General features: G+C 41.8%; 2 protein-coding genes across 5 annotated transcripts; both read left to right on the plus strand.

The window, feature by feature from the left end:
* The first annotated feature begins 165 nt into the window (after positions 1-165).
* Positions 166-10636, plus strand: LOC129857201 (probable 28S rRNA (cytosine-C(5))-methyltransferase). 3 transcript variants are annotated; one of them, XM_055925225.1, is made up of 16 exons: positions 166-255; positions 5154-5281; positions 5450-5492; positions 5593-5660; positions 5816-6048; positions 6206-6407; positions 6564-6763; positions 6901-6990; positions 7184-7271; positions 7424-7564; positions 8504-8643; positions 8761-8850; positions 8963-9085; positions 9262-9359; positions 9465-9601; positions 9713-10636. In XM_055925225.1, the coding sequence occupies exons 2-16, from the start codon at positions 5176-5178 to the stop codon at positions 10180-10182; spliced, it is 2229 nt and encodes a 742-aa protein (XP_055781200.1). In that variant the 5' UTR covers positions 166-255; positions 5154-5175; the 3' UTR covers positions 10183-10636. The 3 variants fall into 3 exon arrangements, with proteins under 3 accessions (XP_055781200.1, XP_055781199.1, XP_055781201.1); XM_055925224.1 differs by lacking the exon at positions 166-255 and adding an exon at positions 749-4420; XM_055925226.1 differs by lacking the exon at positions 166-255 and adding an exon at positions 4446-4692.
* Positions 10637-10815: 179 nt separating this feature from the next.
* LOC129857203 (inhibitor of growth protein 4-like) lies at positions 10816-14718 on the plus strand. 2 transcript variants are annotated; one of them, XM_055925229.1, is made up of 9 exons: positions 10816-10917; positions 11225-11296; positions 11791-11957; positions 12053-12167; positions 12935-13049; positions 13160-13304; positions 13443-13504; positions 14189-14268; positions 14354-14718. In XM_055925229.1, the coding sequence occupies exons 1-9, from the start codon at positions 10881-10883 to the stop codon at positions 14404-14406; spliced, it is 846 nt and encodes a 281-aa protein (XP_055781204.1). In that variant the 5' UTR covers positions 10816-10880; the 3' UTR covers positions 14407-14718. The 2 variants fall into 2 exon arrangements, with proteins under 2 accessions (XP_055781204.1, XP_055781205.1); XM_055925230.1 differs by lacking the exon at positions 14189-14268.
* The last annotated feature ends 323 nt before the right edge of the window (positions 14719-15041 follow it).

Genomic DNA, 15041 nt, shown 5'->3' on the forward strand with positions numbered 1-15041 from the left:
TGGGGTCGCTGGATACAGATCGACGAGATGAAGATGGGGATACACTCATTGGTTATGAAATATTTTAATTGACATAAACATCAAATACTTAAAAATTGCTTTTTGAAAATCATGAAGTAATGAAGAATGTGCTCTCAGAAGGATGGGGGCAGTGTAGCAACCTTGATCCAATACCTAGTACCCTCGTCAAAATGTGCCGATCTCTTCGTGTAACAGCTAGGAGTTGACAGATGCCATCCTGGCCCCGGTTCCCAGGTAACGTTAGCATCCACATCTAGCCCACACCGGGCCAGAGGTTTGTCAAAGACAGAAACTCTGTGGGTTTGTGCTACCTGGGAATGGGGGCAACCCCCCCGAATTTTCTACAATATGATGAGCAAGCAAATATTGAACAAGCTAAAGTAGCTAGCTAGATCACTCACTTGGCAAAGGCACCTTTTCGTTTCCTGTAACATTATTTTTTTCTTTGATTGCACGCTTCAATAGCTGACCCAAACGTCTAGCCCCTGCTTTCCCAAGGCCCCGACCACCTGGGTTTTTTATTGGCTTCGTTTGCTGCTTCACCGGCGACTTGACCGGTGGTTTTACTGGCGGTTTACGTTTAACTTTCTCTTGTCCTCTGTTGATTACTGTAACTGTTCCCTTTGATTCTATGTTAACTTTCCCTTTTCTCTCTCGTTTGACATCTTTCTTTTTGCGGTCGTTTCTATGCATATCTTTGATTACAAGTTGTGCTCGAGCAGATAACAAAGTAAAGATAGCTAGTTAACGTTACTATATTTGGTTAAACAGTGAGTTGGGAAAGTGGGATACGTTAGCGATCGAAATGACAACGTTGTATCAATTTCAATTTACAAAAAACAACAATTTCAGTTTTCAAACGGTCGTTCAAAACAAAAACATATTTTTTTTAAACGGTCGTTCGATAATTAACTTGAACGCGGGACAGGTCACCAGAAGCAAGAAAACTAACAAGCCTGCAACCTACATACAGTCGTGGCGAAAAGTTTTGAGAATGACACAAATATACATTTTCACAAATTCTGCTGCCTCAGTTTGTATGATGGCAATTTGCATATACTCCAGACTGTTACGAAGAGTGATCAGATGAATTGCATCATTTGCCATGCAAATGAACTGAATCCCCCAAAAACATTTCCACTGCATTTCAGCCCTGCCACAAAAGGACCAGATGACATGTCAGTGATTCTCTCGTTAACACAGGTGTGAGTGTTGACGAGGACAAGGCTGGAGATCACTCTGTCGTGCTGATTGAGTTCGAATAACAGACTGGAAGCTTCAAAAAGAGGGTGGTGTTCGGAATCATTGTTCTTCCTCTGTCAACCATGGTTACCTGCAAGGAAACACGTGCCTTCATCATTGCTTTGCAAAAAAGGGCTTCACAGGCAAGGATATTGCTGCCAGTAAGATTGCACCTAAATCAACAATTTATCGGATCATCAAGAACTTCAAGGAGAGCGGTTCAATTGTTGTGAAGAAGGATTCAGGGCGCCCAAGAAAGTCCAGCAAGCGCCAGACCGTCTCCTAAAGTTGATTCAGCTGCGGGATCGGGACATCACCATTACAGAGCTTGCTCAGGAATGGCAGCAGGCAGGTGTGAGTACATCTGCACGCACAGTGAGGCAAAGACTTTTGGAGGATGGCCTGGTGTCAAGAAGGGCAGCAAAGAAGCCACTTCTCTCCAGGAAAAACATCAGGGACAGACTGATATTCTGCAAAAGGTACAGGGATTTGACTGCTGAGGACTGGGGTAAAGTCATTTTCTCTGATGAATCCCCTTTCGGATTGTGTGGGGCATCTGGAAAAAAGCTTGTCCGGAGAAGACAAGGTGAGCGCTCCCATCAGTCCTGTGTCAGACCTTAATCCCATTGAGAACTTGTGGTCAATCCTCAAGAGGCGGGTGGACAAACAAAAACCCTAAAATTCTGACAAACTCCAAGAATTGATTATGCAAGAATGGGCTGCCATCAGTCAGGATGTGGCCCAGAAGTTAATTGACAGCATGCCAGGGCGGATTGCAGAGCTCTTGAAAAAGAAGGGTCAACACTGCAAATATTGACTCTTTGCATCAACTTCATGTAATTGTCAATAAAAGCCCTTGACACTTATGAAATGCATGTAATTATACTTCAGTATTCCGTAGTAACCTCTGACAAAAATATCTAAAGACGCTGAAGCAGCAAACTTTGTGGAAATTAATATTTGTGTCATTCTCAAAACTTTTGGCCACAACTCTACACTGTTGGTTTGAGCCAGCTACTTACTGCCCGCAAAGCTTAGGTGTGTGAATTTGTGGTTGTGTGGTGCTTGGTTGGTATTTGCTGTTCTTTGTACCAGGTAATTCACACTTTAAGAAATCTTTTAAATGTTTTATTTTGTGAGACATTCGTTTTTCTACATTATTTTCGTTCCCTTGAACACGGAACAAAAATATAAACGCAACGTGCAACAATTTAAAAGATTTTTAGTTACAGTTCATATAAGGAAATAAGTCAATTGAAATAAAATCATTAGGCCCTAATCTATGGATTTCACATAACTGGGAATACATATATGCATCGGTTGGTCACAGATACCTAATAAAAAAGTAGGAGCCTGGATCTGGGTCTGAATCTGAATGTTTGAATGAATGTTGTCCCACTCCTCTTCGATGGCTGTGCAAAATTTCTGGATATTGGTGGGAACTGGAACATGTTGTACACGTTGATCCAGAGCATCCCAAACATGCTCAATGGGTGACATGTTTGGTGAGTATGCAGCCAGACCAAGGAAGAACAGGAACATTTTCATCTTGATGTGACGACTTTGGATGAATGGCACGACATTGAGCCTCAGGATCTCGTCACGGTACCTCTGTGCATTCAAATTGCCAATGATTAAATGCAATTGTTTTCACTGTCTGAAGCTTATGCCTGCCAACACCATAACCCCACCACAAAGGGGCACTGTTCACAACGTTGACATCAGTAAACCGCTCGCCCACACGACGCCACACACTCTGTCTGCCATCTGCCAGGTACAGTTGAAACCGGGATTCATCCATGAAGAGCACACTTCTCCAGCAAGCCAGTGGCCATCGAAGGTGATGATGCTGAACTGCAGGACTACAATTACGTGGATGAGCTTCCCTTTCTGACAGTTTGTGCAGAAATTCTTTGGTTGTGCAAACACACTTTGATCAGCTGTCCGGGTGGCTGGTCGCAGACCATTCCGCAGGTGAAGAAGCCAGATGTGAAGGTCCTGGGTTGGCGTAGTTTCACGTGGTCTGTGGTTGTGAGGCCGGTTGGACATACTGATTCTCTAAAACCACTATGGAGCCGGCTTATGGTAGAGAAATTAACATTAAAACCTCTCGTAACAGCTCTGGTTGACATTCCTGCAGTCAGCATGCTAATTGCATGCTACCTCAACTTGAGTCATCTGTGGCATTGTGTTATGTGACAAAACTGCACATTTATTGTCCCCAGCATAAGATGCATCCGTGTAATGCTCATGCTATTTAATCAGCTTCTTGATATGCCACATCTTTGAGGTGGATGGATTATCTTGGCAAAGTAGAAAGGCTCACTGACAGGGATATAAATCAATGTATGCACAATTTGAGATAAATACTTTTTTGGAACATTTCTGTGATATTTTATTTCAGTTTCAAAATGTCCAAATTATTATTTTTTAAATCCTAATTGAATATTGTATGTGTATGTATATTACTGCAAATATTGATCACATTCCTTTTGTATGATCATATATTTTGATACATTGAATGTTAATATTGTGAACCTATGTTATACATTTTACCTCCTGTTTAAGGAAGTGATGTCACTGAGTACTAGCCCTATATATAGGACCTTCCACCCCACCTGGGATATGGATACCTGATGAAGATTTAAGGGTCGAAACGTTGTTATAAATAAATATCACATGGGAGCATGCGCAGCAGTGTGTGGCCTTTTCCTATCTATCTATTTTCATCAGCTCATGAAAAATAAGACCAACGCTTTACATGTTGCGTTTCTATTTTTGTTCAGTATATAATCGAAAAAGGTTGATTATTCTCAATGATCATCAATGCCCCAGGGAAATAACACATTAACATTATTGGGACAATGCATCCAACTGAACATTTTTCACATAGGTCTACACGAAACGAGTAAAGTTTATTTTCAGTTTGGATGTAAAAGAGTCAGAATATGTCCAACCTACTTCCAGAGTTTGAAAACTCTGTGCTCCGTGTGTAAAGATTAGCGTTTTGCCTTCGTATATGACATGCGCCGGAAACGCATGTTTGTTTCTTCCGGGAATCAACCTTCGCTCGAAAAAAAAAACCACGTGCGTAAATTTAATCTGTAAACTGGAATCAAGGATCGAATAAATACATTATACTTTAACTATTGCAAAGGTACGTTTTGGAGAGTTGTCGTAATTGTTTGTGCCATACACAAGTGAATGAACAAGTCATGGTGACGGATTTGCACTGCGTATGAGATACCAAATTCCAGCTAACTAACATTCTTTACTGCTCATAGCAACCTCATGAGATGAACGTTGGTTTGTCTCTAGAATGCAACTCGTCTGTTTTTAACTGAAGTCAATGTGTCGTTACCTAACGTTAGCTAATTACCAACAAATCGTCATGCTTGAATATTAGGGGGATACCATTGATGGATAACGGTAACATGCTTGGAAATGTGTACTAACGATTAGCAGTTGTCAACTAAATAGCTAGATAACTACGTAACATTCTTATGACAATAATGCCGACTTGGCATATGAAAAGGACGTTCCACGTATTATAATAACTAACGTTACATATAACACCGTGGTGTTAGAGACGTCAACTTTTTTTCAATTTCACATTGCTTTTTATTTCTCTGGTCAGAGTTAAGAGGTGATATGTTCTTAGGAACATTTTCAATAAACACTTCAAGTTTAGCTGATTTGTCGTTAATTATAATTGTGTTATTTGCAACATTCTTGGAACAGATTCTGAGCAACATGTTACTGAGAATATAGCTAGCTACCATCTTTCAGAGCTGCCATCAGTGCATAGTTAGTGACTACCTTCATCACATTCTGATCCTATGCCTTAGTGTGTAAATCCAACATGATCATGAGCTATGTCTTCTCTCCAGACTACCTGTGTAGGTGTCAGTCATGGGCAGGAAGTTGGATCCCACCACTTATGTGAAGAAGGGGCCGGGGCGGAAGTCCAGGAAGCAGAAAGGAGCAGAGACTGAGCTGGCCAAGTTCTTAACGGATGGTGAGAGGGATGCTATTATAACATACAGCTTCTAAAGAGCTGAAGACATGCTCAGTATAACTTCACTTGCTGGGAGTACAGTGGCACTAAAGCAAAGATGCATGACTGGGAATGAGACATGAAGCTTTATAGGTTGATGCTCACTAAATAACTGCTTGTCATTTGCAGAGGATACTGCACCAAAACGACTGTCAAGCAGGTCCAGGAAAAGGTCTGTTTGTAATCTTTTGGATGTTATGTTGTCAATCCCTTTTTAAATCACTAATGTAGTGTCACACACTTTTGCTGAAGATGAAGATGATGTTTTGTAGAGCTGGGAAGCGAGCTCAAGTGACCAAAAAGCCCAAGGAAACCATCGAGAAGGAGGAGCCAAAAAAAGGTAAGTTACTGTTAATTCGTTAGCCATGGGGGGGGTAAGTCGCCCTAGTCCATGTGGATCCAGAGTCAGACATCCCCATCCATTCACTGTGTTCTCAATACAATAGTCATGAATGTCTATGGGGATTTAATTGGTTTGTTTCCCCTGTTCTCAAGGATTCACAGATGAAAATAGTGAATGGCTGAAGCCAGCAAAGAGGAAGCGTGAGGTCGGCCAATCAGATAACGAGGAAGACAGTGACAGCCAATGGGAGCAGGAAGAGGACGAGGGACAAGAGGGAGCGGAGAACAGTAAAGGGAAAAAACTGCTAATTGAGGGAGATGGTGATGATGATGATGACCTGGTTGATGACTACGGTGCATTGGAGGACAGCAGTGAAGGAGAGGAGGTATGTGAAATTATTCACTGAATTTATGCACACAGGACATGTTCTAAATAGCAAAACAATGTTCGTCCTTCAAAGTTCTTACTGTTCTTTAGCAAGGTGCTGAATCTTTGTCTGTTGAATCATCTGTTCCTTACTCCTCTCTTCATCCCTCATTCAGCTGCTCCCCATCGAGCGAGCTGCCAGGAAGCAGAAGAAGCTGCAGGAAGCCATGGGCCAGGAGAGTGATGATGATGATGATGATAATGATGATAAGGGGAAGAGTGGAGATGAAGACATGGATGAAGATGGCACGGTACAGGCTAATTTAGATGAGATGGACAAATTCATACTACCTGGAGCAGAGGAGATAGCAAAAGAGGGTGAGTTTAGACCTTAGATTTGTACTTTTTTTTATTTTATTTTTTAGATTTGACAGATATGCTTTTTGTTATGCCAGTTTACACATTGCTACATGTTCTTTATCAGTGCCTGTGGACTCCATCTGTAGTGAGTTTCTTTCTCTCCTGTGATTGCAGGCGTTTTGCTTGTAGACCTGCAGACCATCCACCAGAGAATAAAGGACAACGTGGATGTTCTCTCTCACTTTGCAACCAAGAGGGAGGAGGGGAAAGAGAGAACAGAGTACCTCTCTCTCCTCAAAAAGGATCTTTCTACTTACTACAGCTACAACAATTTCCTCATTGACAAACTGCTGGATATTTTCCCAGTGTCAGAGGTATGTGTCATTGCTTTGTTCTCCCAAATGTCATAGAAACACAAAATGAACAGGAATCTATGGAAGGTTACGTTTTGTTGTAACGGTTTTGTCATCATGCTGAACTTAAGACTTCCCTCTTTTTATGTGCTTTGTAGCTGATTGATTTCCTGGAGGCCAATGAAATTCAGCGACCTGTCACCATTCGGACCAATACACTGAAGACAAGGAGGAGGGACTTGGCTCAGGTAACAAATCTCTTTCAACTTGGATCAAATAAAGGTGCCCCAAATCCACCCCTACCCCCTAGGCATGTGTGTTTCTCTGAAAGGATTAAGACTAAGGGTCAATTTGGAATTGACCAAAGGATAATAGGATGATATTAGTAATACCTGTTCCTCTGCCAGACTGACTGAGTGACATGTATGTTGTTTGTCCCAGGCCCTGATTAACAGAGGGGTGAATCTGGATCCTCTGGGGAAGTGGTCTAAAGTGGGCCTGGTCATTTTTGACTCCTCGGTACCCATAGGTCAGTACCAGCACACTCCAACCTTTTATATTTGTATGAAAGATTAGAATGTTAATTCTCTATTTACTACTGTTATCCTGCTTTCTGTGTGTTATGAGTAAGTATACATGAATTGATGAGTGTTTACCCTAGTTGTGTTTTCCCGTTCCCAGGTGCAACCCCAGAGTACCTGGCTGGTCACTACATGCTGCAGGGAGCCTCCAGCTTCCTGCCTGTCATGGCTCTCTCTCCCCAGGAGGGGGAGACTGTGCTCGACATGAGCTCAGCTCCTGGGGGAAAGACCACCTATATGGGTGAGGATGTTAAAAATGAGAGTTGAATGACAATGATCACAATACTGTTTACTGCTGTTGGTCTCTACGATTAGCCTAACAATCAAGGGCAGCCTTTCTTGTGTTGCGACATGGGAGTTAGAATAGAAGAAAACATCATTTTGACATTTGGCTGTGCAGCAGCTGTTTTTCTCTTGCTATGTCAGTCAATAACCACGTTTCCATCCACAGTTTTTATGGGAGTAAAGTCATAATGTATAAAATTATATAAATATATTACTGTTAATGCCGACATAATTTCTTCGGTCGACATGGTGGGATCTTTTTGTGTCTGTAAAATTAATTATGTGAGAAATGGCGGTGGAAACGTGACTCGGGAAACCATGCAATTTATTAGTCTACAGGTGAAAAAAGTGGTGAAAGTGCACGGTGATGAGCTTGATGCTCCTCTCCAATAAATATCAAGGGTCTTGTTCTGGTGACATGATGATCGATGCACGACTGCTGTTTGACAAATAAAAAATTTCTTGCTTTCATCCATAAAAAAACCCATGTAGACTAGCCTACCCTCACTGCATCTGAGAGCGCACGCACCAAGACCAGAATAGGCACATCAAGGGCACTGACCTCCAAGGGGCCCCCCATTGATTTTGTTAGTCACTCTTACTCAGATATCATATTAAAATGGCGTAAGTCATGGCAAAGTGTGTAGAATTGCAGGACATTAACTTTAAAACTAAAATGTTTTGCCTGCGAGATGGAGGAGCCCCCCAACCATATCTCGCTTAGGGCCCTCAAAAGGGGGCATGTTTTCATGCGCTTCGGTTCCAGGAAAACACTGAATTTCTTATTTGGGCCCATCCTGAAAAGATGAAGAACCCCTGATCTGGGGGCTTGACAGGCAAGACTTGTCTTTTTATTTGATTACTTATTTATTGTGTATATGTGTGTGTCCCACAGCCCAGTTGATGAGGAACACAGGAGTGATTGTGGCCAATGATGCCAGTGCTGACAGACTGAAGAGTGTGGTGGGAAACATCCACCGTCTGGGAGTCACCAACTCAATGATCTGTAACTACGACGGGAGGCAGTTCCCTAAGGTAATGAGAGGGGTTCTTGCTCTACATGCAGTTTATACATGTACTGTATGACACAATATAAGTATGTATGTTACACCCATTGATAGTATGTTAACCTGTTGGTTACTATATTTGCAGGTAATGGGTGGGTTTGACAGAGTGCTGCTTGATGCTCCCTGCTCAGGCACAGGAGTAATCTCCAAAGACCCTGCTGTGAAGACCAGTAAAGTGAGAAAAAAACTATTATACACTACACAGGCCTTTTAGATTTACAGTAGACACTGGCCTTTAATTACAACTTCCTGTTCATGTCTTCCTAATCCTACGTCCTGTCTCTCAGGACGAGTCTGACATCCAGCGGTTGGCCCACCTGCAGAAGGAGCTCATCCTTGCGGCCATCGACTCGGTCAATGCTGAGTCTCCCTCTGGAGGCTATGTGGTGTACTGCACATGCTCTATCATGGTGGGTACACAGTGTCACACTGATGATAAATAAACACTATCTAAGTTGAGGCTTTACTTAAAGTGAATTGCAATGATTTCTTGTATTGTAGCCTTTTTTTTGGTGCATGTACAAAATGTCTGTGATGGTTAAATTAATTTGGAGTAGAATAGTTACCTCATTGACTTTATCACCAGGTGGAGGAGAACGAGTGGGTAGTGGACTATGCTCTCAAGAAAAGAAACGTCAAACTCGTCCAGACTGGACTGGACTTTGGCAAAGAAGGTTTCACCAGGTAAAGGGGTTATAAGAACACATTATTCACATTCATCCAGATATTTACCCGTACCCCCTAACCATTTCCTCGTGCAATATGAATAAATATATTTCCTCCATTTAGATTCAAAGAGAGACGATTCCATCCCTCTCTGAAACTCTCACGCCGGTTCTATCCTCATTCCCACAACATGGACGGTTTCTTTGTGGCCAAGCTGAAAAAGTTCTCCAACACGGTCCCAACCACAGCAGTTGACAAAGGTAAAGTAGATGTCATCTTGGATCTACTAAACCACAATGCTTTGTCCAGTGTCATGGTAACACCACTTGTGTTTATATAAAACTAACACCCTGTTATTGTCACTATTCCAGACGGAGAAGAGGAAACCGAGCCATCTGAGGCAGTAGAGGTTACAGCTGATTCCTCTGATGAGGACGGGCCATCTAAAGCAGGGTCCAAAAACAAGTCCAAGAAGCAGAAGCAAGTCCCTGGCAAGCCAGCTGTGTCACAGAAGGCCACAGCCAACAGGAAGCTAGCCAAAAGCATCGGCAAGAAAACAACAAACCCAAGCACCTTGAAAAAGAGTGAGAAACCAACCGGGCCGAAAAAGGCAAAGATCGCTAAGATGGATGGTGGGACTGTGAAAGTGGACGGAGAGCTCAAGAAGTCCAACACAGTCAAAACAGAAGGGGAGACGACCAAAGAATCAAAGGAAGGGAGCAGGTTTGAGAAAAAACGCGATAAACCAAGGAAATCCCCCATGCAGAGCAAGAAGAGAATGGGGAAGAACAAATTCAATAAGTTGAAGAAGCTGCTAAAAAAAGAAGAGGTTGGACAATGAACATGTATAAGATGTTTATGAAAATTAAGACTAATTATTTTGCAGTTGTCACTAGTCAGAGAGGTCTAATTGTCATAACAGATAAGTAATTTTCACAAGAGCTGAGCATGTTAGGATAAATATTGCCTCCCTCCGGACTGAAAATCACTGCAGCAGGCCCTCCATTTGAGGGCCCTGAGCCCCTGCCCCCTTTGGAGTAGGTAGATGTTGTCCCTAACCACACAGATACTAGATCAGATATTTTTAATGGCCCTCGTGGATGATTGGTTCTAGGTTAGGAATATGGTAATCTGATCCTAGATCTGTGGTTGAGGGTGAAGTTTTCACATTTTATTCCTTCCTTGCAATGTTATCTGTTTGGTTTAATTACATTTTGTGTCTTTTGATCAAATTGATATGTATTGTAAAGACTAATCCTTGAGACAATAAAATTTCTCAGATTGTTTGCCATATACACCCATCTTGTGTTTATTTGTATATTACTGCAGTATTGTTGGCTGTGTATGACATCAAATATGTTATTAGATCGTTTTCATTAACAGTACGTTTAATCAATTACATGCAGTCTCTGACGCAGTGCAAATACAATATCCTTATGCATTATCGATTGATATTAAAATACCGGTACTTAGATTTGATTTCGGATCAAACCAAAGAACTCGTCTTCGCCGGAAGTTGTGTTGTTTACATTTTCCAAGATGGCGGCGGGAATGTATTTGGAACACTATTTGGACAGTGAGTTAATTTTCTATTATTTAAAAGATTTAAAGATAAAAATCTGCTAATGTTTTCAGTAGTTTAGCTGTCAATTTGAATTTCTCTGCATGTTTAGTCAATGCATTGCAAGAAGGAATGCTTTATTTGGAAAATTAGGCCGCTAGCTACCTAGCTAAGCAACACCAACGGTCGTTTCGCATGCTAGGCAGCAGCCTAGCTAGAGTATCATCACAAATTGAAGATACATTTGTTATACCAATAGTTTGTATTATTAATGAATATTAATCAGTCAAAAAAGTTAATGATTGTTCATTTCTCATCACAGGCATAGAGAACCTGCCATTTGAACTGCAGAGGAACTTCAATTTGATGAGGGACTTGGATCAACGTACAGAGGGTGAGAAATAACAACTGTTACCGACCAATTCACTACTCTGCAGAGTATGTGTGAACCATGTTTACAATGCATAATAAAGTAGCAGTCATCCCACCCACAAGTTGTGCATTTGAATTGCCCATGATGAATGTATGCAAATGAAATCTGTCTAGCCTTCATAATTACCAGGAATAAAGAACATTCATGTCCACGGTCCTCAACAATTTACCATTCAATGATCTGCTAATCTTCCAACATCGTCAGGTCATATAGACCAAAAACTGCACAACAATTCTGTGAGGCGTCTTTACATAGCAGTACTTTGTTGGGATTTCTTAGATCCATTCATACCTGTAAAAGCCTTAGATACACATACTTCATTTAAAAAAATGCATGTTATGTGGAAGCAAGTGACATAGTAACACACATCACATAAGGCTGATATTCTCAGACCAGTGACATCAATAAAATTGCTTATCCAAACTTCTCACCCAACCCATCTGTTTTTCTCTCAGATCTAAAGGGGCAGATAGACTCCCTGGCAAAGGATTACACATCCAATGCTAGGACCCTCTCGTCTGAACAGAAGCTTACTATTCTGAGGCAGATCCAACAATCGTACAGCAAAAGCAAGGAGTTTGGGGATGACAAAGTGCAACTGGCTATGCAGACTTATGAGATGGTCAGTAGTAGTACTTTGGAGCTCTGTGCTTCCTTTGTGTTGGAGCCTGTGTGGGTCAGTCAAATGAATCCTAAAGTGCAGTGGTTGTTCCCTAGGTGGACAAGCACATCCGGAGACTGGACACAGACCTGGCCCGCTTTGAGGCCGACCTGAAGGAGAAGCAGATAGAGAGCACAGACTATGATTCCACCTCCAGTAAGGGAAAGAAAAGTACGTATTTGAAGTGTGTGTGTGTACGTGCAGGTCTATTTCTCTTGAATGTTTGCCTTGTAGCATCTTGGCACACTTCAAAATATCAAATCATTACGAATAATGGTAAATGTATTGTCATTTTGGAGTCACTTTTATTGTTAATAAGAATGTTTCTGAACACTCTACATTAACGTGGATGCTACCATGATTACGGATAGTCCTGAATGAATCGTGACGTTATTGTAATGGTGAAAGGTTAGCATGTCTTGGCGGTATATTTGTGTGTCTACCTTTCTCACTAATCATTATTCACAATTCATTCAGAACTATCCGTAATCATGGTAGCATCGACCTTAATGTAGAGTGTTTAGAAACATGATATTCTTATTTACAATATGCATGAATGCATTTACCATTCATTTCTATGAGGCACAAAATGATCAGAAACACAACCAAAACAAACAGCAAATGCATCCAACAACTTTGTACAGTCACAAGCTTGATGTAATCATTGCGTGCTAGGAATATGGGACCAAATACTAAATGTTTTACTACTTTAATACACAAAAGTGAATTTGTCCCACTGCTTTTGGTCCCCTAAAATGGGGGTGACTATGTACAAAAAGTTTTGTAATTTCTAAACGATTCACCCGATATGGACGAAAATACCCTCAAATGAAAGCTGACCGTCTGCACTTAAGTCATTTTATAATGTAAAAAAAAAATCACTTACCCAATACTTTTGGAGCTCACTGTATATTTAATGCTATGTTTTGATATTTCAGGTGAGTCCAGGGGGCTGAAAGAGAAGAAGGTGGCTAAAACTCGGTCTAAAGTGAAGAGCTCCGATGAAGATGGCAGTCCGAAGAGTGCACAGAAGAAAGTCAAACTTCTCCAGCCGTACGTTTGTTATTGTGCACTCTATCACCTCCTTCCTTGAAGACAATCTCCTTCATTGGCCTTAATTGTGTGTGTGTGTGTACTCATCCACCACTCTCTCTCATTGTCAGGGGGGAGTTCACTGCCCCAGCTGCTAACTTTGGGAACGTGCATCCCTCTGACGTGCTGGACATGCCAGTGGACCCCAATGAGCCCACCTACTGCCTGTGTCACCAGGTGTCCTATGGAGAGATGATTGGCTGTGACAACACAGATGTGAGTTTCCCCAGAAACCTCCCCTGAGTTCCCCCATTGTGTGCACTAACCTGACCTATATTGTTGTGTTGATTCTGGTTCTTGAAAGCTACAGTGTGTACAGACTTCATCAAACCCCTGTGTTGATTATTTTTGCAGTGTTCCATCGAGTGGTTCCACTTTGCCTGCGTGGGCCTGACGACGAAACCAAGAGGGAAATGGTGAGGGAATCAGCCAACCTACACAGACTAACCGTACATACTACACTCAATGGTCAGTTTATTAGATACACACACCTAGTACAGGGCCAGACCCCCCCTTTGGCTCCAGAACAGCCTGAATTCTCTGGGGGCATGGATTCTACAAGTCAGAAATGTTCCGCAGGGATGTTTGTCCATGCTGACGCGATGACATCACGCAGTTGCTGCAGATTGGACAGCGGTACGCAGTTGACACCAGGCTGGATGGGTCCATGGACTGCTGATAGCTGATAGGAGTGGAACTTAGTGTGGTCGTCTGCTGTAATAGCCCATTCGTGACAAGGATCGATAAGTTGTGCATTCCTAGATGCCGTTCTGCACAGCACTGTTGCACTGCGCCATTATTTGTCTGTTTGCGGGCCCGCCTGTCAGCTTGTACGATTCTTGCCCTTCTCCTCAACGCTCTGTTTTTGCTCACAGGACTGCTGCTGACTGGATGCTTTTTGTTTGTCACACCGTTCTCGGTAAACCGTAGACACTATCGTGCATGAAAAGCTCAGGAGGGCAGCCGTTTCTGAGACATTGGAACCCGCGCGCCAAGCAATGACGATCATACAACACTCAAAATCGCTTAGGTCACTCGTTTTGCCAATTTTAACGTTCAATCGAACAGTAACTGAATGCCTGTCTGCCTGTTTTATATAGCAAGCCACGGCCACGTGACTCACTGTCTGTAGGAGCGATCCATTTTTATGAACAGGGTGGTGTACCTAATAAACTGGCCGGTGAGTATGCATCTTTCACAACGCGGAAATATTGATGGGATTTTAAGGTTTACAACTGAATATTTCCTTTTTTCTAACTCTGCAGGTATTGTCCACGCTGCTCTCAAGACAGAAAGAGAAAGTAAGCCCCTAAGTTAGAGGGGCCAACCGATTGTAGAGTCAGGATTACTACGTTAGTTGTGAAGAGAAAGTAACATGACATTTTCTGTCCCCAGGATAGTATTACATTGTTTGTCGGTCTTCTAGCATAGAACAATTGGTGCTTTCTTTTTTTGTTTACTTGATTTAATGCAGTGTGAAGGAGATACGTGGTTACAGATGTATTTAAATATGTTTCAAAGGTTATGAGAGTTGATAGTTATGAGAGTTGCTTTGTGTTTTTTTTATCTATGTTTCTATTTTTTTGTAACTGAACAATAAACGCTAAAATTTGACAGTTAGTGTCCATAATACTGTAGTGTGTGTTTGACTACATGTGATTGACTGGAGTGAAGTGGATTGACATATTGTAATGGATGCAGTGTTGGCCCATCGAGAACTGTTGTGCTTTCAAGTTTGTTACATATTTTTCGATTATATTGTGTGCGCTCTAATAAATGCATTTTAGCCTGATAGCGTGAGTGAGAAAAGGTTAATTTAAGACATTAGCACTTATCTGTTTTGTAGTTAGTTGCTTGAATTACATTTTACTTTTTACATTTTAAATGTGATGGAACTGGTTTAGAGAGTATACATTTCATAAGGGAAATATCATCAATGCTGCAGCTGACACC

The sequence above is a fragment of the Salvelinus fontinalis genome, chromosome 6 (assembly GCF_029448725.1).
Source record: "Salvelinus fontinalis isolate EN_2023a chromosome 6, ASM2944872v1, whole genome shotgun sequence".
NCBI classification, from domain to species: Eukaryota; Metazoa; Chordata; class Actinopteri; order Salmoniformes; family Salmonidae; genus Salvelinus; species Salvelinus fontinalis.